The 21,020-nt window shown below is 37.6% G+C and overlaps 2 protein-coding genes across 5 annotated transcripts; both read left to right on the top strand.

Moving 5' to 3' along the window:
• The first annotated feature begins 4,533 nt into the window (after positions 1-4,533).
• Positions 4,534-12,643, top strand: LOC143450051 (complement C1r-A subcomponent-like). Of its 4 annotated transcripts, XM_076950452.1 has the most exons (13): positions 4,534-4,698; positions 4,896-5,571; positions 5,810-5,969; positions 6,069-6,184; positions 7,064-7,159; positions 7,262-7,424; positions 7,521-7,721; positions 8,144-8,344; positions 8,795-8,907; positions 9,250-9,348; positions 9,674-9,833; positions 9,972-10,172; positions 10,313-12,581. In XM_076950452.1, exons 2-13 carry the CDS (start codon positions 5,524-5,526, stop codon positions 10,342-10,344), a joined length of 1,590 nt encoding a protein of 529 aa, XP_076806567.1. In that variant the 5' UTR covers positions 4,534-4,698; positions 4,896-5,523; the 3' UTR covers positions 10,345-12,581. The 4 variants fall into 4 exon arrangements, with proteins under 4 accessions (XP_076806567.1, XP_076806569.1, XP_076806568.1 ...); XM_076950454.1 differs by lacking the exons at positions 4,534-4,698; positions 4,896-5,571 and having other exon boundaries at positions 5,832-5,969; positions 7,064-7,136; positions 10,313-12,643; XM_076950453.1 differs by lacking the exons at positions 4,534-4,698; positions 4,896-5,571 and having other exon boundaries at positions 5,832-5,973; positions 7,064-7,136; positions 10,313-12,643.
• Positions 12,644-12,840: 197 nt separating this feature from the next.
• Positions 12,841-20,475, top strand: LOC143450047 (mannan-binding lectin serine protease 2-like). Its single transcript, XM_076950446.1, has 17 exons — positions 12,841-13,000; positions 13,841-14,108; positions 15,431-15,617; positions 16,370-16,528; positions 16,712-16,815; positions 16,957-17,049; positions 17,161-17,323; positions 17,489-17,680; positions 17,847-17,964; positions 18,316-18,431; positions 18,599-18,706; positions 18,870-18,963; positions 19,103-19,175; positions 19,264-19,383; positions 19,585-19,681; positions 19,799-19,949; positions 20,149-20,475. Exons 1-17 carry the CDS (start codon positions 12,996-12,998, stop codon positions 20,348-20,350), a joined length of 2,250 nt encoding a protein of 749 aa, XP_076806561.1. The 5' UTR covers positions 12,841-12,995; the 3' UTR covers positions 20,351-20,475.
• The last annotated feature ends 545 nt before the right edge of the window (positions 20,476-21,020 follow it).

Raw genomic sequence — 21,020 nt, 5'->3', positions numbered from 1 at the left:
CTTCTCGGTCGCTGTGAATACGCTTCGGAACACCATGAATTCTCATTCAGTTATGATAGAGAACAAATGCCGTTTGTCGGGCTGTCTGCAAAGCCATTGACAAAGTACCAGTGGCTACCAGTATGTAACGGTTACCTGAATGTGTCACTGAACGTCCTCCCAGAACGTCAATATCTATTCCACGGCGCTCAGGATCACCACGTTGCTGTCGTGCCGGGGCTTGAGCACCTCAAGGATTCTAAGGTCGCTGCCAGCCAAGTTCAATTATGCTGGAACGGCCGAAGATGAGAAGTCAGACAAAGAGTGATCCTACCCCGGTGCCCAAACTGGGTTTACCCACTCCTGGGCCCACACCTACATCGTTATGAAAGTCAACAAACAAACGCACCATGCTGGCTCGGACGTCGACCAGTCTAAAAAGGTCCGTGTTTCTGCTGCTAGGAGCCCAGTAGATCCAAAAAATGCAAAATATATTCCTTGCTGGACTGCCGAAAGTGAGGAACTCCTGGAAGAATATGAACGCACACACAGTGCAGACGTCGCTGATAAACTCCTCCACTTCCTCCAAGATACCAGAAGATCACGATGGATTGAAACTGTTGAAAGTCTTGACTTCAAACATTCGAGCAAAAAAGCTTGGCAACTCATACAGAAGCTTGATTCGACTAAGGCAACTAAACCCCAAAGTGCAGCACCAATAAATGCTGATGAAATAGCAAAACACATCAAACAACGCGGAAGCCACATCCCCAACCATCACTTTGAAACAAACATCAGGAAAACGTACCAACACCTTTTCAACGAAAGCCCTGATGATGACGAACAACTAACATCCGCCATAACTCCGGAAGAGATAAAAGCAGCACTGAACAACACAAAGGCAAACAAAGCAGCTGGAACAGACGGTATTTACACGGAAAGGATGAAAAATCTTGGATCAAAGGCCATCACCTGGCTAGCTCATGCTTTCACCAACATAATTCAAACAAGAAAACTGCCTCACAACTGGGAGCTAGCGAAAATAATTGCTATTGAAACCCGAAAAAGAAAGTGAAAATCCTGCCAACTACAGACCAATATCCTTGCTAAATTGCTCTGTTAAGCTTCTGGAACGTATCATACTATCGCGCATCACACCCATAGTTGAACCACATCTACCACCAGAACAGGTTGGTTTCAGAAAACATAGAAACACCACAGAACAGGTACTTGCCTTGACTTCATACATTGAAGCTGTCTATGAACAAAAAACGAAAACTGGAGCAGTATTCATTGACCTCTCAGCAGCATATGACATTGTCTGGCACGATGGCCTCATGCTCAAACTAGCCAGGATAATCAAATGCAAAAAGACTCTTTGCTTACTCTCAAACTTGATAGGAACCAGACGCTTCTATGCATGTCTTGGAGGGCAGACGAGCAAAATCAGAAAACTTAAAAACGGAGTTCCCCAGAGTTCTGTACTGGCTCCAACCCTGTTCAACATATACTTGAGTGACTTGCCAACTACAAGCGCTAAACAATTCGGATATGCTGATGATTGGGCAATAACAACCCAATCAACAAAACTCAAAAGCTTAGAAAATACGCTATCCAAAGATGTCAGCACACTCCATAGTTTCTTCGATAAATGGTACCTGAAAATGAAAACCGTTACTTCTGTATTCCACCTGGACAACCAACGGGCAAACCAGACACTGAAAATACGCATTGGAAGCAAGCTGCTACCAGCAGAGCATAACCCAAAATATCTTGGAGTAACACCAGACAGAACATTGACTTACAGCAAACACACTGAAAATGTAGCGCAGAAATTGAAAACCAGGAACTCGATTCTGAAGAAACTTACTGGAATAACTTGGGGTGCTCAGTGCTCACCAAACCACACTTAGAACATCAGCCTTGGCATTCTACTATAGTGTAGCAGAATACTGTGCGTCACTATGGGAACGCAGCAAACACACAGACAAAATTGACATTCAACTCAATAATACAATGAGAATTCTCTCAGGGTCCTTAAAATCCACACCCAAGATCTGGCTTCCAACCATGGCAGCTATAGCTCCACCACACCTCCGAAGACAGGAAACCACCCAACGGATTCACGACCAAATCGACGACCTGCCCGACGACATTCCACTCAGTCAAGTCATTCAAAATGCAAACCTGTTGGAGCAGATTTGATAACCGACCCCACGAAAGCACTACCCGGTTTCTTCAGCCACACGAAAAATGTGGTCCACGGCAAACAGAATACGATCAAGACAGGCAAGAACACCTTCAAACTTATATCGATGGGGCTTAATTGACTCCCAACATGCCCAGCATGTAACGAAGCTCCCCAAGATACCGACCACCTCGTGATAAAATGCCCCGATACAAAGTTGACTGGAGGCTACAGCACCGTCAACCAATGTGGCCAAAACTTAAAAAACTGGATTGACAATATGACGGCGAACGTGTGAAGACCATACGACGATGATTATCGACACCCAGGTGTCCTCCTCCATGTGATAAGTCCTGAAGCTCTTTCAGGACTCTGGGACGAATTTCTTTAGGAACCAGTAACTGAAGGCGTTTTCCTGCTAATGTGTCTTCCAGACAAGTTGAATGACTGTAAACATTTACCATTCCAGCAGAACTGATTTTGAGACTTTGTCAAATCGAACAGTGCGCCGAAATTTTTACAAAATCTCTGAAAAACTTGCGATAGTAAGATGCCAGTCCCAAAAACTGCCTTACATCCTTTATGGAAGAGGGCACAGAACATTTGGAAACGGCAGATATTTTCTTCGGATCGCAGGATACACCAGATTTTGAAACCACATGGCCCAAGAATTTAACTTCTTCTTTAAACAAATTGCATCTAGACGGTTTAAGTTTCAGGCCACTTGCAATTAGTCGAGAAAGTACATCGTCCAACTATTGCAGCTGATCTTTAAAGGTGCATGCATATGTGATGATGTCATCCAGGTAAGCCATTACATCATTAGTAGTATAGAGTTTCCACCCTAAGAAACCCCCTGCCTAAAACATGTCCCGTATAACCTTTCTTTCACAAAGATTGTGCAAGACGTTATCAAACAAGTTTAACATGCTGCGTTTCAGTACTGACATGAACCGTCATAATCCTTTCAAAGCATTTTGCTTTCTATTGTTCTTATTTAAGCGAATTTAACGGATTGGATAACGCACTCGACTGACTTCATTAAAACGCGAGATATTTTGTTTGTAATGGTTAATTTTTTCTTTCTACAATCTTATTGTAATCAGATGCAAACTGTATATAAGGTGTTTAGTTTCTTTTCACAAAGCGGTGTTAGAATGGTTAACCTTATGTACAATTGTATTGCAGTCAGACGCATGGTGTCGCTCGCGATCAAAATAGACCTGAGCCTTCAAAATTACATGCAGGGGGGTTTCTTAGGGTGACAACTCTATACTACTACCGGGCTCTCGCCCAGGATGGGGTTTCTTTTACACTAGATTTCTTTTCCCATCCACTAATGTACAGCATTGAAGCATTTTTCATTGCTCAGTTGCTTGAACACACCACCTGCTCGTCTGCCTGATTTCCGCTTTTTCAACTTATGTTTTATGGATGTAACTAATTATTCATTGGCTTAGTGGCCGTGCTAGTTGTTAACAGCCAAATTCACTTCATTTCTCTTGAGCACGTTTTAAGTCTTTTCGGTTTTGTCACTTTTTTCTGTTCATTGGCGCGTGTTAGTAACAACTGGCTTGTTTTTTTTCGTCCCCACCGCGCTTTTGACGAAAAATAAAATGATTGATTTACTTTAGATCGATTAATTTTAGTTCTTCATAGTTCATGGTACCTACTTCTGCATCAATGCATTTCGTTTCCAACTTAGATTCTTCCGGTAAACTCAGCACAAAAGCATGATTTCGAGCAGCTGCTGTTGCGTCCACACTGCCGCAGAAACTTTCAAACATGGATAAAAACGAGATAAAACTTTCTCCAAGCTCAAACTTCGGAAAAGGATAAAAAAAATTCATCGTGGATAAAACCTGGTCCAGGACACTTTCTTTATACACGTTTTGAAACTGCAGGTCTTGCCGTGATCGCCAAATTTAGCTGACCTTCTTGTTATTGCTGGTTCGAAGAGACCTGCAGTTAACTATCAGATTGTATTTCAAAACGTTAAAAATTAGGCACGTCTGCACAGCAGTACGTTGTAGAATTGTTGGTAGAATGGTCACTCGTTCGACAACAGGCAAGGCGTAATCACATTTATCAGTGCTCCTGGTCGAAGGCAAAAAGTACAAAGGCACGACAAACCAAGCAGAAAACAACACAACATGAACTGCAATGCCAAAGTCAAACTCAAACGATAAACAGAAAAAAACATGCGAAACGGATTCAACTACAAACCAAAGTCAAATTACGTTCAAGTGGACTAGGTTTGTCCTAAGGTCAACAAGCGATTGATTCAAAAATAGAGAATATGTTTCCGGCCTTTTCTTATTACTGGTTCCAAGAGACCTGCAGTACACAATATCCGATTTCAGTACTCGTTCTACAACAGGCGAGGCGTAACGAAATAAGTTCGTTGTTCTAGCCGAAAACAGACAAGACTGAGGTACGACAAACCAAGGGTATCAGAAAACAACGTAACACATATACTTGTGAATCGCATCAAAACTTCGAATACACGGATATTAGCAAGAAACAATGAGGTAAGTTTTCGATAGTGCAAGTTGTATGCATAAGGCACCTAAAATAGAATTTCCTGTATTCGTATTACTATGCGAGACGTTTTGAATAATTTTCAATATTGTTTACGGCTGTTCAACGAGACAATAGAATGAAATTAACCGCTATAACAAATAAATAGCGAAATTGATTGAACCCCCCAAAAAAATCTTTTCGATAGAGCATCATTTGAATTCGCTTTCGGGATTATCCTTCCAAGCATTGTGTTGGACCAAAACGTTATCGAAATAAATGGACAAGCTTACGGCACGCTGAATAGTCCCGGGTACCCTCTACCATATGACGACAATGCGAACATTACATGGAAGATAACAGTCAGAGAAGGTTACAGAGTCCGTCTCTAATTCAATTCGTTCGACCTTGAAGATTCTTACGACGAAAATCTTGGTGGTTTTTGCGTGTATGATTACGTTCAGGTATTAGGTGACGTACCACGCCATGCTTTTTATAAAAATATTGGTACGAGACCTACGTTATGGTTGTTAATCCACATGCATTTAGACTACCATTATGATCCAAGGTTTCGCTTAGAGTTGTTTCAAAGTAAAGCTTACACTGACAAAGAAGTAGTGTATTTCTTTTGCCTATGAACGTCTATTTCGACTAATCCTAATTCATTGTCACTTTATCTACCTTAACTTTAAGATATTTGGTGTGGAAACTGCAAACGGTATATAGAAGGTACTGCGGAAGTTTCGACCTGACTCCCAACGAAGTGCCATATGAGAACCAAATTTTCTTATCGGTCGGCAATAACATGACGATCAACTTCGTGTCTGATTATTCCAATGGGGTCATTTCTCCCGTTGGATTTTCAGGACAATTTAAAGAAGAAGGTTTTTATTCGTATTTACAGAGAAATTTTTCACAAATAGAATTTTGCGTGGTAACACGGTTTGTCAAACGCTGTTGCCGTGACTTTTAATGAATAATGTAAGTTGTGAACAAATGGTTGGAGTAAGCCCAAACTGTCCCAACGCGTTCGCCAATAAAATACGATATCATTTAATTCTTTAAGAGTAATCTTAAAAATTTGGCATGCGCCAAGTTTCAGTTCAACACCTGAAATTTTAGATGTGGACGATTGTGCGGATTTGGAAATTGCAATTAAAACTTCTGATAACTGGGAAAACATATTGTACTGCAACCATTTCTGCCACAACACGCCTGGTTCGTATTATTGCACTTGCAGGCCTGGCTTTGTATTGCACGAGAACAACCACACTTAATTTGTGTAGGTAAGTTTTTGTAAGCATAGAAAGTGAAAAATTAGAACCTCAGACATAACCGTGGTAAAACAATGTTTTAATAGTTTTCAAACATTTTTGAACAGTTAATTGTACTCATCAAGTCTTACATAAGAAGCTGAATGAAGGCGGGTTTTTGCAATCTACCGAATATTCTGAGTACTCGTACCCGAAGTTATTCGACTGTGAAACAAATATTACAGTAAGCCTAACATTGAACTTAAGAAGGAGCTCTGATTGATTGTAATGACTTTTTGTGAGACCTGAGCTTAAGCTGAAAGGGGTATAGGGTAAGCTAAAGCTTTCTAAATAACTTCCGTGCAAAAGTTTCGATTAACAAACAATTTTCACAATTCGATCTTAGTATTCATAATCTTGCAACATGGCTAGTTTTATATTTACTCCTTAGTAAGAGTTAAGGAGAATTTTTCTGCTTTTTAAACCAAGTAAATTTTTAGAAATATTTTTATTTTTAAATGATAGCAAGTAGCCTATACGACTGAAACAAAATACTTTAAGATTACTAGGTTGATCATCATACGTACTTGTTATTCTCCAGCACCAGGGTAAGTTGCAACAGTAAAATGAAATTCTTTAATTAAATATTGGGCCTACAAACAAGCAGTAAATTGGATAATTTTAGTTTTTGCTTTAGTGCATGGCCAAAGGACTGTCTAGTGTCTATGAGTTTCCCTTCTTTAAAAAAAACTTATATTTCTACTTTGGCCTTTAAGCAATTTTATGGAAAACGCGATTTTTGTTTTTTTTTAAATCGTCAGCCTACCATATGCCTTAATCTACTGTACTTTACTGAACGTTGAGTATTTCTAACAAAAAGTACCGGTATAGTATCGTAACATTTTTCCACATGAAAATTGTCTTTGCATGATTTTGGTCGTGCACTCTAAGTCTCGGTTGGGAAAGAATTGTGCTATATTGCCATAGTATCTATAGAACCGAGAGTTTTTTTAATAATTTCTGTTTTGTGGTCAGGCCCAAATCTGAGCCTGTTCGCCACACTAATAGGAAGTGCCGAAACGAAGATAATCACCAAAATATAAAGTATTTGCCATAAATTTAGGTACCACGGAGTCGTTTTCGTATTGAGATACGTTTCGAACAAGAGTTCGACATCGAGAGACACCAGGATGAAGGTTGTATTTATGACTGGCTGCTTGTAAGTGAAATAACTTTGTATCAAAGCGAACAATAGTTGTAAAAATTATACTTGTTTTGACACGGGCATTGCCTGAGCTTTACTCTGAGGCCTTCTGTTAAGGTAACTGGAAATCAATACAACGAACGACGCGATAAGCTTTGTGGCAAAGGTGCTCCAAACAACGGCAGTTGGATTTATACAAATTCAAGCGAAATTACTGTAAATTTTCGTTCTGATTTGACCCTTGAGGGAGCGGGCTACCGACTTGAATACAGGATAGATGGTATTTATTTCAAGACGAAACTTGCTACTAACATTAATGGTACATATTCCATCTTAAAATTTTGGTTGTGTAGCCTATCTTCAAAATTTCTTTTAGTTGTGAAATGCTTGAACATTCCTCAAGCACCAACAAACGGCAGACTAACGTCCATCGTAAACCATGACACACTTCCGAGGGTTGGTGACTTTCTGTACTTTCAATGTAACAAAGGTTACCGATTCAGCATCGACCAAAATTCCTCTTCGATCCAATGCCAAGCAGACGGTACTTGGAGCGCTGAACCGACAACTTGCGAAAGTAAGCCATGATCCATTGCAACATATTTGGGCCAGTCAGTTTTCGATACTGCATAGACACGAAGTAAATTAACATGAAAACTTCAACAGGATTTCTCCATACAGTTAGTAAAGTTTTTAAATATCCACCAAAACTTCTTTGTCCAGGTTGGCAACATTCAAATTTGCTTTCCAACGAATTATTTTATTGGCTTTTCTACCAAACTGTAAAAGCGAACCATTGCTCAAAATATGACTTCCTGTATTGTGTAGACAAATGATATGATCAACTTCCACTTCAAATGTCTTTACACTCGTGCATAAAGTTATCTACTTAAGCTCGTTAAAAATTCGCCATATTATTAAGATAAAAGCTAATACGTTAAACATTCATTTTTCATCAGATTACTTTTCGTAATAATAAATTTTGTTTATTCGTTTCAGTTGTGAAATGCTTGAAGACACCCCAAGCGCCAACAAACGGCAGACTAACGTCCTTAATAAATCCTGAAAAAACTCCGAGATTTGGAGACCTCCTGAACTTTGAATGTAACAAGGGTTACCGATTAAGCAACGGCCAAAATTCTTCTTCGATCCAATGCCAAGCAGACGGGTGCTGGAGCTCTGGACCACCAACTTGCAAATGTAGGCTTAGAGCTATGGCAACATTTTTTGCCAGTAGGTTTTTCATACTTTGTAGCTACTGTAAATCATTCAATTTTTTCAAAATTTTCCTTTTGCGTGGAATTAATACTTTAAGGACATATATTTCTTATCACATACTTTCGATTTAAATTGCAAAAGTTTATCAACATTATTCTGTAAAAGCTTTCAACGGCCACAAAGAGATTTAATGTCAGTAACTTATTGCAAAACATTTCATAACAGATTTACTTGCGTAATGCAAGATATTGCTGGAAAACTAGGCCTACATTAATGAGAAAAAAAATGCATAGGCCTATACGTCTGATTGTTTTTGGAGAATCTTCTTAACAGGCCTGGAAATAAAAAGAAAAGTAATAAAACCCATAAATCTTGAAAAATTCATGGTAAAAGAGATTCTAAAATAACTTTCGAACCTCTTGTATTGAGCAGTTAACTGCACTAACGAAGTGTTGGTAAAAGGTCTGAACGAAATCGGATTGGTCACATCCTTGGATTACTCTAATCCGTACCCAAATTCGTCCGACTGTAAAACAACTATTAAGGTACATACAATAATATAAATCAATTAATTATGTCATTATTATCATTACGATAAGCCATAATACTTGTAGACCTATAACATAAACCTAGTAAGACGTTCTGTTGTTCCGTTCCAAATAAGACGAACGATTTAATAAATATTAACATGAAATTTGTGTAGCCCATGAAAGGTAATTTGAAATTTTATATCATTAATCCTTGGATAAATAAAGTCTTTGCCGGGCTTTATAGCAGCTCTACCACGATACTTCAGCAATTAAGTTCCGACAGTGGAGTGTTTATGCGGATAGCTTTTATCTACGTTCTACATTCCTTTGCTTTTGCTTAAAAGTGTATTTTACCAGACGACAGACCACGAAAGATTTGTTGTCGAGATACGTTTCGTAGAAAACTTCTCCATCCAAAGTGATGAAGAAAAGAACTGTGTTTATGATTGGCTCAACGTAAGTATATACAAGATTAGCAACAGTGTTAAATTATTATAGTCTCGGCTGTTTGAGTATTGCCAGTACTTCGATCAATCACAACGACCACATTTTTATAGTCGATCACAAAATATTTTCCAATTCACGAAACCTTGTCAAAATGTCAATTTACCATATATACTGGATAAACCAAGACGTACATTAGACAAGAAAGTCTTGCGCATGAAAACAAACGATCATTTTGTACATTTAACAGCGAAATAATGAACCAGTACTAAGCCTATCTAAGTAGACAATCCTTGATGAGCAATGCTTGGATTATGCTTTGATATCTTTTTTCTAGATAACTGGAAATCGTACAACCCGCCCATTATTGTTCTGCGGCGAGGAGTTGCCTAATAATGGAGACTGGATCTATACGAATTCAAGTGAAATTACTGTACATTTCCATTCTGATTCGACGACACAGGGTTGGGGCTACCGACTGGAATACCGCATAGAACGTAATTACTGTACAGTGCACATCTCTCCAAAAACACTTGTTGTTAAGAAAGCCATGATTATATTATTGAACATTTTACTGAATCACAATATGTAAATATTTAACAAATAAAAGTAATACTTTTTTATTGAATATCTAGCTGCAAAATGCTTCGAACCTCCTCAAGCACCGACAAATTCCAAAATAGATCCTGAAAGAGACATTAATGAACCTTATTGGACTGTGCAACAATCTGCGGTTTTTTTTTGTGATGACGGCTATCACCCAAGTGACGGTGGAAAACGGTTGTTAATTGAATGTAACAAGTTTGGATCTTGGAATAGTCCAATCGCAACTTGCGGTAAGTTGATTTATTGCAATATTTTGACAGATTTTTAAGTCGGCAGGGTCAATCATGAAGAGAATTAGCGGTAAGACTTTCAGAAAATGTTACAGTATAATACCGATTATTTTAAAAGTTAAAAACGCGTTTAATTACAGTTGCCGACCAATCGAATTCAAAAGAAGAATAAAAAACTTTGGATAAAAACGAATCTGCTTCTTTCAAGCTTTACCTGGAAAAACTCTTATACAATTTTGTCGAAACGTCAAAAACAAGTTTGTCCACTATTCTCGCTCAAATTGAATTGTTGTGAGATCCGTTTTTCATGTTTTAAGCTTTTGGTATATTCGCTAAACCTTTAATTCAAATATTAAACGCCAGACACATCAAGTTGAGAAATGCCAAAACTTACGTGGAACACATTTTCGAAAAGTTTAATAGTATTTATGTTTTAGAAAAGTTTAATAGTTGTAGTATTTCTCATATTTATGAAAGCCGACAAAAAATAAAATCAACAAAAATGCAGCGGTTTTTATTCTTTGAAAAGCATTTAATGTTCTCCAATTTTTCATTTTATGTGGAATTAGTAGGTTTACTTTGTAGCGGCCTTGGTGGCATTTTTAATACCATTACATCATTTCTTGCAAAAATGTTTCCTAGTTGTTGATTGAAGTTCATGAACTTGTTTGTTTTCCAACATCAATGCTGATAAGAATTCTTTATTGGAAATGCCCACTTCTTAACCTTAACGCTGATTCATATAATTATTCATTTATCTATGTCTCAATGTGTCAGCCTAGCTATATATATCTCACGTTGTCAAAACATTGTTCTGTTCACTGTATCTACTACGACTTGCTACGTTTTTCATGTCAAACATTTTAACTCCCATTGTTTTCACGTTATATAAGCTCGTACTTCTACCAGCAGGCAGAGTTAGCCGAGTGAATCATCGACACCAACAGATGAGTTGTCTACGCTAGCCATGGTGAATGCAACTCAATAGACATCTTATAAGCAGTAGTATTACTATGTTCTTGGCTATGCGTAATACTGAGAAAGGGTAAACAGCACATACAATAAAAATTTTTTCTTGTGCACTATTTCTGTTGTAATATGGCCGACAAAAGGTTAGAGTACTCTAACCGCACGCAACAATAGAGTCAGATAATTCAACAAGCAAAGTGAGATAAGTTAACATAACATAATTTAAGATATGTGAAGCCTCTGCACACCTAGTCGTGACTAGACCAGGTCAATGAGGTTATTGTACCATCTGGTTCTTGGTCGACCCGTTGGTCTTTAACCGGTTGGTGCGACAAGTATGACTTGGTATGCAAGTGTTTCCTGAAATATTCTGGTGACGTGATCAAATCATCGTAGTCGGGACCTCTCAACTCGAAGAAGTAGAGGCTTAACATTTAGAGATTTATGGATTTCTGTGCTACGCATTTGGTCTAGTAGCATTACACCAAAAAAGTCTTTTTAAAAATCCCATTTGTAACGCCTGCAACAGTGAGCGCACTTTTATGGTCATTCGGTCAAGAATTTTATTTTGTTTTTGCTGTGTAATTTGTATGAAGTTGTTGACTGTTTTATGTATTTGATGGATACCAGTAAAATCAGTGGTGCCCAAAGTTGTAAATGTATGGGCCCGTGGGCCATATTAAATCACGCCTTGGCAGATTGCAAACGGTTGATATCAATTTTTTATCTTAAAATTTCCGATTAATAACCTCGTCTTATCAAAAGTTCTAGATGTGATTTATTACTTCTCTTTTTGGTGGTTCAAAAGGGAAAACTTGACCGAACTAAACACCAATCACTTCATGGAATTCGATTCAGATACATAAAGTTTAATTACAAGACCGGACAAAGGCGGCAAAATCAGTGTTTGTGCGGACCGCATTCGATCAGGTCTGCGTTAACTAGTTAAGTAATAGCCAAGAGTTTTGATTTCCTTTTGGGGATGATGGCACCTGGATCGTTGCAGGATGAACAAAACGAGGAATACACAACTGAACCAAAACATGTTTTATTTATGTGTGGTATCTATAACTTCTGGATACAGGGCTTCCTTTTGCAAAGAATAGACCGAACACAGTAGTAGCGTCATTTCGGATGTAAAAGCTTTTAGGTCTGTCTGGCTTCTGTCAGTATACCCGTAGTGTTAACGACAGCCCAACAAATGCTCATGGGTCGGTGTAACGAACATACCAGTTGTAGTTGTCAGAATACACGTTTCCAACACAGTATCGTGAATTATTGGCCACAAACAAACTTCCGATAAACATTTGGGATATTTCAGACGAACGAATTTCCGATCTCGCTCTATAACACTTTCAAAGTGTGAAATTTATATTGTTTTCGAATTGTACAACATTAGCACACTAGAAAAAAAACACATAATACACACCATCCTGAAAGTGGCAAAACATTGAGCCAATGACGTATAACACGAAACATTACCAACTTTGTTTTTGTCGAATTTAAGAAATGAGCTTTGAATACAAGCAAAAACTTTCCATGACGCAAGACTTGTTGAAATGCCTTGCAGAAAAAGGAATTCCTTCATCGAGCTGTTGATTGCTCAACAAGCGTGCCGTGAGAACAACTCTGCGCGTATGAGACCTTTTTCCTTATTCTCGCTTATGTCAACCGTTTTTGATAAACAAGTCAAACCTTAAGCTATCGGATAAAAAAGAAGCCTGCAGGCCTAAATCGTGATCGGGCAAATAAAGTAACACAAACTAGTCAAGGACGTCGAAGAATAAGGAAATCGTTCACTTGTTGTTATCGAACAACATTATTAACGAATATAGAAAGTAGAAGCGAGAAGTCATGAGGTAAGCTGGTGTACTTTTGTTGTAAACTGAAATGTACTTTTTGTCGTGCTATAATTATTATTGTGTATATAGACACTTACTCAAGCAGCTGTGAATTTTTTAAGGTGTTTTGACAGACCGAAACGGTTTCTTAAATTTCTTCAACGACCGCTTGAAATTTATCCTTTGTAAAAACAGCAAAATACAAGCTGCTAGACTTTGAAAGTAGTTCGGGCTTTTAGTATTTCTTAGCGGTCGCCAAACCTTAAAAAACCTGCAGCTGAGTTTCACAGTCAACGTAACAAGTACAATACGTAGTTACAGTATTATATATCTTGCTTCATAATACCGTGTTGTTACGATAATAGTATCATACCTCCATGAGGACGCGTTTTATATCAATAACAGGGTAATATCCTCACCGGAATAAGTTCACACTTGTCTAAATAATTATATCAAATCCTCAAGTTTTCGTATCTTTTCTATTCTAAAGAAATTACGCTTTTGGCTTTATTCCGTTCGGCGATGGTCTAATTCTAACACTTTTAAAGATATTATACTTCTAATACAAAACGTTATTCCCGTTTTAATCATATTCCTTTTATTAAATTACTAAAACTCTTAGTGCCAATGTACATTGATAGCAAACGTTATAACGTGAAAGGGTTCATGAAAGACGAATTTCAACTCGTGCAGAAAAATGCATACGTCATTCGATTAATGTGTTAAACAGTAGGTCGTAAAAGCCTATTGTAAAGTATCTACTCCCATCTCATTTTTCGCTCTTGTGCGTTTCCCATAAATGCATACGTAAACAATATTTGTAACCATACAAAATAACTTTGAACGTTTGTTTTCAAGAGCATCTTCCTTCCTAATTGCTTTGGCAATTTTTTTTCTGAACGAATTCTGTGATGTTTCTGCACAAGAGATCATTAACATCGACGGACAAAGACACGGCAGGTTTATGAGCGGGGGATTTCCGCATTCTTACAGCGATAACATGGACATCACATGGAAGATAACAGTCAGAGAGAACTACAGGGTCCGTCTATATTTCTCAACATTCAATCTCGAAGATTCGTACGACGAAGAACTTGGTGGCTCCTGCGTTTATGATTACGTTCAGGTATTGTCTATCTTATGCCATCTAAGTATACTTTGTGGCTTCCGCAGTAATTTCTTTAGAACTGCCTCCAGAACATTCAAGTGCGACCATGAGATTAAACATCATAGAACATTTCTCGTTGGTTATAAGCAATATACGCGTCGTTTGTGTGAGTTTTGGTAAATACTTTGAAAGGTGGTATTTAGAAGACAGCTATAACCTTCAAAACATTTTTCTACATAGATAACCCAAAGTTACAGGGAAACAAGGGCTCGGTATAAAATACCTGGCCAATTTAAGTAATTTCTAAGATAATTTTAATTGATATCAAGTTTTCTTACGATTAATATCTTTAATAGGTAGCATATAAGGTACCTGTACCGAATAAAGCCCGGTCCCTAATAAGGCCCATTGCTCATATTTCGCAAACCCGTGCAAATAAATAAAAGATTTTGTCCCTACATAAAAAGTAATATAAATTCATGATGGTTTACCAGATTTCATCCTTGTCAAGTGATCAACCGATTCGCTAGAGCACAACAAAAATTTGATACTTGCAGTTAAGGTGGTTTTGTTAATTTAGAAAAAAAGTAAGTGAGAATTTGGCCGGTTAAATGAACTGTTGTCTGCCGGCTGAAGTTTTCATGTAACAACGAACTTAGTATTGTAAAGGATAATGCACTTTTTTTTGCTAAAACTTTTCTGATGATAAAAATGTGACGTTTTTTTCGTGGATGCCACATGCGCCTAATAAGGCCCATACAAGATGCTTGGCTAATTGATGTCCAGACTTCAAGAGTGGTTCCAGTCATCAGTTGGCAAATTGTTGCAATTACTTTGATGCGCTTAGTGGAATCTTTTTAAATGTTTGTACAACTTAAAATGTGAAATTTCTAATAATGTTATATGTTGTCTATTACTATGTTTTGAATCAAAATACTCACAAAATTGGTGGGCTTTATTAGGAGCCTATGCTCCTAATAAGGCCCATTTTTTGGAATTTTTAATTTCTTTATAAAATTTTTTTGAGGGGTTGTCAGTTATTGCGGTTTGAATATGTTGTAGTCATATACCCTCACTAATACAATACGATTTTTCAGTCTATTCTCATTTATGGTTCTTGAGTTATTTTCAAAAAAGTGTTAGGTGGGCCTTATTCGGTACAGGTACCTTACAGCTACACAATTTTAAAGACGGTTAAACATTTCGGCTGCCACGATGACTTTCATGACTATTGAAAATGGTTGCTTACCTTGACCAGCGTCTTATCAGTCGTGGCAATCATTCCTTGTCACAATAATCATGATACCGTATCGTTAAATTCGGTCCTGTTTATTGTTAAGATATCGGGAGTGACCCATCAAGACGGCAGGAAATACTGTGGAAACTTTCACCTCTATCCCTATGACGCCCCTTCCAAACACCAAGTTTTCCTATCAACTGACAACACCATGACCGTCCACTTTGTGTCTGATTATTCCAACGAGGACCCAATACCTGTCGGGTTTGAAGCGCACTTTGTCGAAGAAGGTTACTAACTAATAACTAGGGCAACCAAAAGTCAATATGGTCAATTTTTTTTAACCTGCTCAGAATGCTATCAAACAAGCACAAAACAAATTTCAGCTTTGTACGACGTGTGGTATAGAAGTTATTAGGTCAAATAAAGTCAAAATGTTACGTTAGGTCAAAATACGGTCAAATTGTTTCTTTTGGTCTTCTTTTTAGGTCAAAATCTATTAAACTTGTAATTTTGTAACCATTTTGTAATATTATTCTTCCGTTTTTCTCTTTTCTTGTACCGCAAACAATTCCAGTGCCCCAAATTATACTTAGAACCAAAGCCACAAAGAGAGGGAAGGCCTTTCAGCGCGTCTGGTGACGTCACGATGTGAAGGCATTGCATTTGAAACTGCAAGTTGTCAATCTTAATACGCAGAAACGAAAAAAAGTCAACACTAGAAAAGCGTTTTGTCAATTTTAATTGCAGCTTTAGATTAGAAAGTTGCTATAGACAGTGTAGAGACTATCAGTACAGAATAGCGTTTTTCAAAATAAGGTCAAAATTTAAACATTTTAGGTCAAAATAAGGTCAAAATTTAAACTCTTTAGGTCAAAATAAGGTCAAAATTTGCAAATTTTAAGGTCAAAATTTTAACTTTTTAGGTCAAAAAACTGGTTGCCCTACTAATAACTATAAATTAATGTTAATAATTTAATTGTAAGCTTAAAGAAATCCTGATAAAAACTGTGGTTGTTTCATAAGTCTTGTAAAACTTTAGATATCAACGAATGTGTCGATTTGAAAATCGCGGCTACATCTGGTGATGACTGGGATCAAGTATTGTACTGCAACCATTACTGTCATAACACGCCTGGCTCTTATTATTGCACTTGTAGGCCCGGATTTGAGTTAAATAAAAACAAGCACACCTGCGTGGGTAAGCTTCTAGAAGTGTAAGACGTCACACACGTTCAATAACTTACGGCGTTAAAACGCAATTCTGATTAGCCTATACTGTTGTATAGTATTGGAAATATTTTCAATTCACTGTTAATAAATCGATTTCTACAGCAAAACTTTGCAAAGTTTAAAGACAAAAAGTTATTTTTCTTTCCAAAAGAAATTTGCGAGCCGGAAACTTTTACCGAAACAGAAGGTTTCCTCGCATCCTCCGATTATCCCAAGTCCTACTCAAAGTTATCCGATTGTCGAAGAACAATTCAGGTAAAAACAACGCCCTTATATTCAAGCGAAAGTTTTGCTTTTACATAAGGTTATATTCATTACAAAATTTCGACACACAGTATACAGTACATCTATAAAGACTTACCGACAGTAATTCAATGTTTTGTTTTACCGCCTCAGGCGACGCCCGGGAATGCTGTCGAAGTACGTTTCGAACAAGAGTTTAACATTGAAGAGCATTACGAAGAAGGCTGCGCATATGATTGGCTTACTGTAAGTAACGTATTTTGTACAGCTATAGTTATAACAATTATATTTGCAAGTAGCTGAATTTTATTGGACTATGTACACTTGTACAGTAAATCGTTGTTTTTGATGGCGTAGATAAACGGAAACAATGGCTACGAGTCTGGAAAGCTCTGCGGCAACATGGCGCCACAAAACGGAAGCTGGATTGATACAAACTCAAATGAAGTTGCTGTTCTTTTCCACTCGGATCTGACCTTCGAACTAGCGGGATACAAGATTTACTACCATACAAACGGCAGTAAGCATCAGTACAAAAACACAAAATCAGTTATACTTTCACATTCTTTGATATTACCGAAAACTTACAGTGTGCAGAAGCTGGACTTTGACAAAATAGTGTGGTTTAGCGACATGTGACTGGGATTGTTAAAGATTGTTCTAACGTCACGTTGATCTATCTCAGGTGTAAAATGCCACCAAGCAATCCAGCCGCCTCAAAATGGCACTATAGCCTCTGCTGCACCTGACGATGGAATTTATCGGTTTGATGACGTCATTAACTTCGAATGCGACGATGGTTTTCGTTTGATTGGTTCTCAGCAAACAACTTGTCAGCAGGACGGTACCTGGAGCAACAAGCCTCCAATATGTGAAAGTGAGTGGTATAGAAATGTTTCATGCAAATTTTGCAAGTTATTTTCCGAACGGGTACATCTTTCTAATTTTCTCTTTAGCACCATTCAATCATTCCTTTACACATTGATCTGTTTTCGTAAAAAAGCCGCCGCTATTTTGATTGTTAATACAGCATTTGTTTTCAGTAAAATCATGTCCATACCCTGACCATCTTGTCAATATCCAGCGAACCGTCGTAGAATCAAGAGATAACATCCAGTTGGTATATCAGTCCACAGTCACAATCAGTTGCAAGAATGAATGGTAAGCCGGAACATCACAATCTACTGGAATTTCGCTGTAGCCTGCGTGCGTCTAACTTCAGCCTTTTAATAAAGTATACTTCTGTAGCAACTTTGGCTAAGACGACCTAAAAATGACATATATTCAGCTAGCCCGGTAAACCGCCAGCCTATATGACATTGCTTGTAGTAACATTGAGTTAAAATGACATCTTGTTGCTTTTCCTGTTATAATTAAGTGTCACTTTCATTATGGGCAAGTGTGAAATCATACCGTATCATATTTTCAAAAAGCATTTCTCTAAGCTGCAACCATGAAATGGTTAATAAATAAGGTCAGCCTTTCTAAGCATTCTTTTTCCTATTTATCAAGGTATGAAATGGTTTCTGGTGCGGCTGAATGGGTGTGTTCAAAAGATGAGATTTGGATCCCATATTCAAGAGTGATTGCTCCAAATGAAAACAACAATTTACCAGAATGTCGGCCAAGTAAGTATTTTAAAGCGGGCACACGTTCATGTAAGAAAACAATTAAACTTCATTTACTACATCAAAACGACATGTAGCTACAGTAGTAATCACTGAGAGAATAGTTTTCCGAAACAGTAATAAATAGTGCGTTCTCTCCACGATGCTTTTATCACATCACATTGCAGTTTGCGGTATGAAGAATCGAAGAAAAGTCAGTATTCTTGGTCCACATATCATTGGAGGCAAGAAAGCAAAGATCGGAGAATGGCCATGGATGGCATTTCTTGCCCTTGGTACGCAAAGATTAAAACTAAATCTTGTTTGTCGTGATGCTTATGTATAAAATATAACAGAACCAATGTAGTTTAAACGTGATTTACGGAAATTATTGTGTTTTATAACTAAATTGTGATTGATAAATCACCATCAACTTTGCATTATAAGATTTTTATGTAGACAACGATGAGCTCGGCGAAGATACAGATGACGTTTGTGGAGGATCGTTGGTGGATGAACAGTACGTGGTGACGGCCGCACATTGTGTTGACGGGTAAGAAATCATTGTCAATGTTTTGCTACTGAATGTTTTTGACTGGTGTCGTTGTTTGTAAAATGCTTTTGGTAACAACAAAATGGTTGTTTACATTATATTGTTTTCTACTCATGTTGTTTACTGCACATACCTGCAGGATATATGCAGAAGACATGCAGGTGTATCTAGGGGTCACCAATCGACGAAATCAAAGTAACTCTTATATGCAGGTGTGTAAGTGGTCCGACAAACTAACATTACAAGTTCGGTCTTGTCTAAAATTGAATCGCATTTAAGAAATTTTAAATGCATTTACAGCGATTCAACGTGACCGAAATAGTGATACCCGATGAATTCGCAAACCCTGACCCGTTATCTTTGTTAGATCATGACGTGGCTGTCCTAAAGCTCAGTAGAAAGGCTGTCATCGGAAAATACGTAAGACTTCCTTTCGACAATTTAGTAATCAACCTGAACATAACGTCTTGTGTGAAAAATATTTAGGTTGTTTTTAAAAAGAAAACTGAAGTGGAACTATACAGAAAGTGCTTAACTGCTAAAATTTTTAGCACATTTTAAAAATGAAAAATAAAGTATTTAGATTAAATTGGATTCTTTTTGGTATTGGGGCATATTTAGGTACACCCTATTTGCATTCCACGAAATCGAAAGGAAAAGAATTTACAAGAATCAAGTGGAAAGAGAGGGGTGGTTGCAGGCTGGGGCCGCACAACAGGTATAATGTTATATCAGTTCAGGTTTATTTGTTGAGACTACCGGGCAGACACATGCACAAAATGTATAAACTTGATAAAAGATATCACATGTTTAATGGAATTTGCTACCTCTTCAGAAAGTGGTCGGCTAGCTCAGTGGCTACAAATGGTGCGGGTGCCCTTCGTCAGTCGTGTCGTCTGTCTAGAAGCTTACGAACGCCAAAGCCAAAAACTTCAACTTTTTCGATATGTGCAGATTACACAGAATCACTTTTGTGCTGGTTTCGAGTAAGTAAAAGCGACAGGAAAACATTTAGTAGAACTACCTTTTAACAATATAAACTAGAGTAAATAGAGCTCGCAGTAGGCTTTGTTTTGAAATAGCTAACGCTTTAAGTACTCGACGTGTTGCATGTGGTGTTGTAAAACAGAAAGCGAAACTATAACTCAGTCGATAACTGCTGTAACTTACAATCTGCTCATGCAGGGATAAATCTAAGGATGCCTGCGATGGAGATTCCGGTGGGCCTCTTATGTTCCGTGATGACGACACAAGCAAATGGTACCTCAGTGGTATCGTTTCATTTGGCACAACCTTCAATAGCTGCCGTGCCTACGTTATTGGTGTTTATACAACGGTTGGCAATTATATCGAGTTTCTCGATAACCACATTATCCTTCCTCCTTAGTGGTGGTCGAAACCATGCCAGCAGTCTGCTATAAATTTACCGCATGCATTTTCAGCGTTTAAAAAGAAATCTTAAATTTCTTTTTTGCTCTTTGCTGCTTATCACAATAAAAAAGCAGACTCATACTCGCCCACGGCAACGTTGCTTAAGACAACCAAGTTATAGAGTACAGGTTGAAGTTTAAACTACATCAAAAACACCTTTGTGCAAACTGCTAATTCAATAAGCAGATTACATTTGAAAGTATCTGAGGCAAGTGGTAGTCAATTTGCTAGTCGATATTCATTACTAAGTTATGCAAATAATTTCTTAAAAATTTTCACTAAAGCAAAAGCGGTGAACACGGTATTGTACCTATGGACATAACCTGTTTCATGGAAACTTTTCTAACCTGTTCAGCATTACTTTTTGTCTTGTAAAGTTTTTCATTTGAGTACTAAACATGAATTTTGCATGGGTACCGTTCCATGGAAACCTGGGGAATAGAATGGAAAGTAAAATAGTTATACAACTTCAAACTTTAAGTAATTGAATTGAAATAACCGACGTATTTTTAGCGGAATGTCATATGAGCAGATTAATGAGAACAAACTTATTGTTGATTACGGTAAACAATTTTTTTCAAAAACAATGACGTAAAAGCTGTTAATATGAGTTACCAAAAATCATC

This window comes from Clavelina lepadiformis, chromosome 3 (genome assembly GCF_947623445.1).
Source record: "Clavelina lepadiformis chromosome 3, kaClaLepa1.1, whole genome shotgun sequence".
In the NCBI taxonomy this organism is placed as follows: Eukaryota; Metazoa; Chordata; class Ascidiacea; order Aplousobranchia; family Clavelinidae; genus Clavelina; species Clavelina lepadiformis.
The sequence above is the reverse complement of the archived record's forward strand: the minus strand, read 5'-3'. Positions and strand labels throughout refer to the sequence as shown.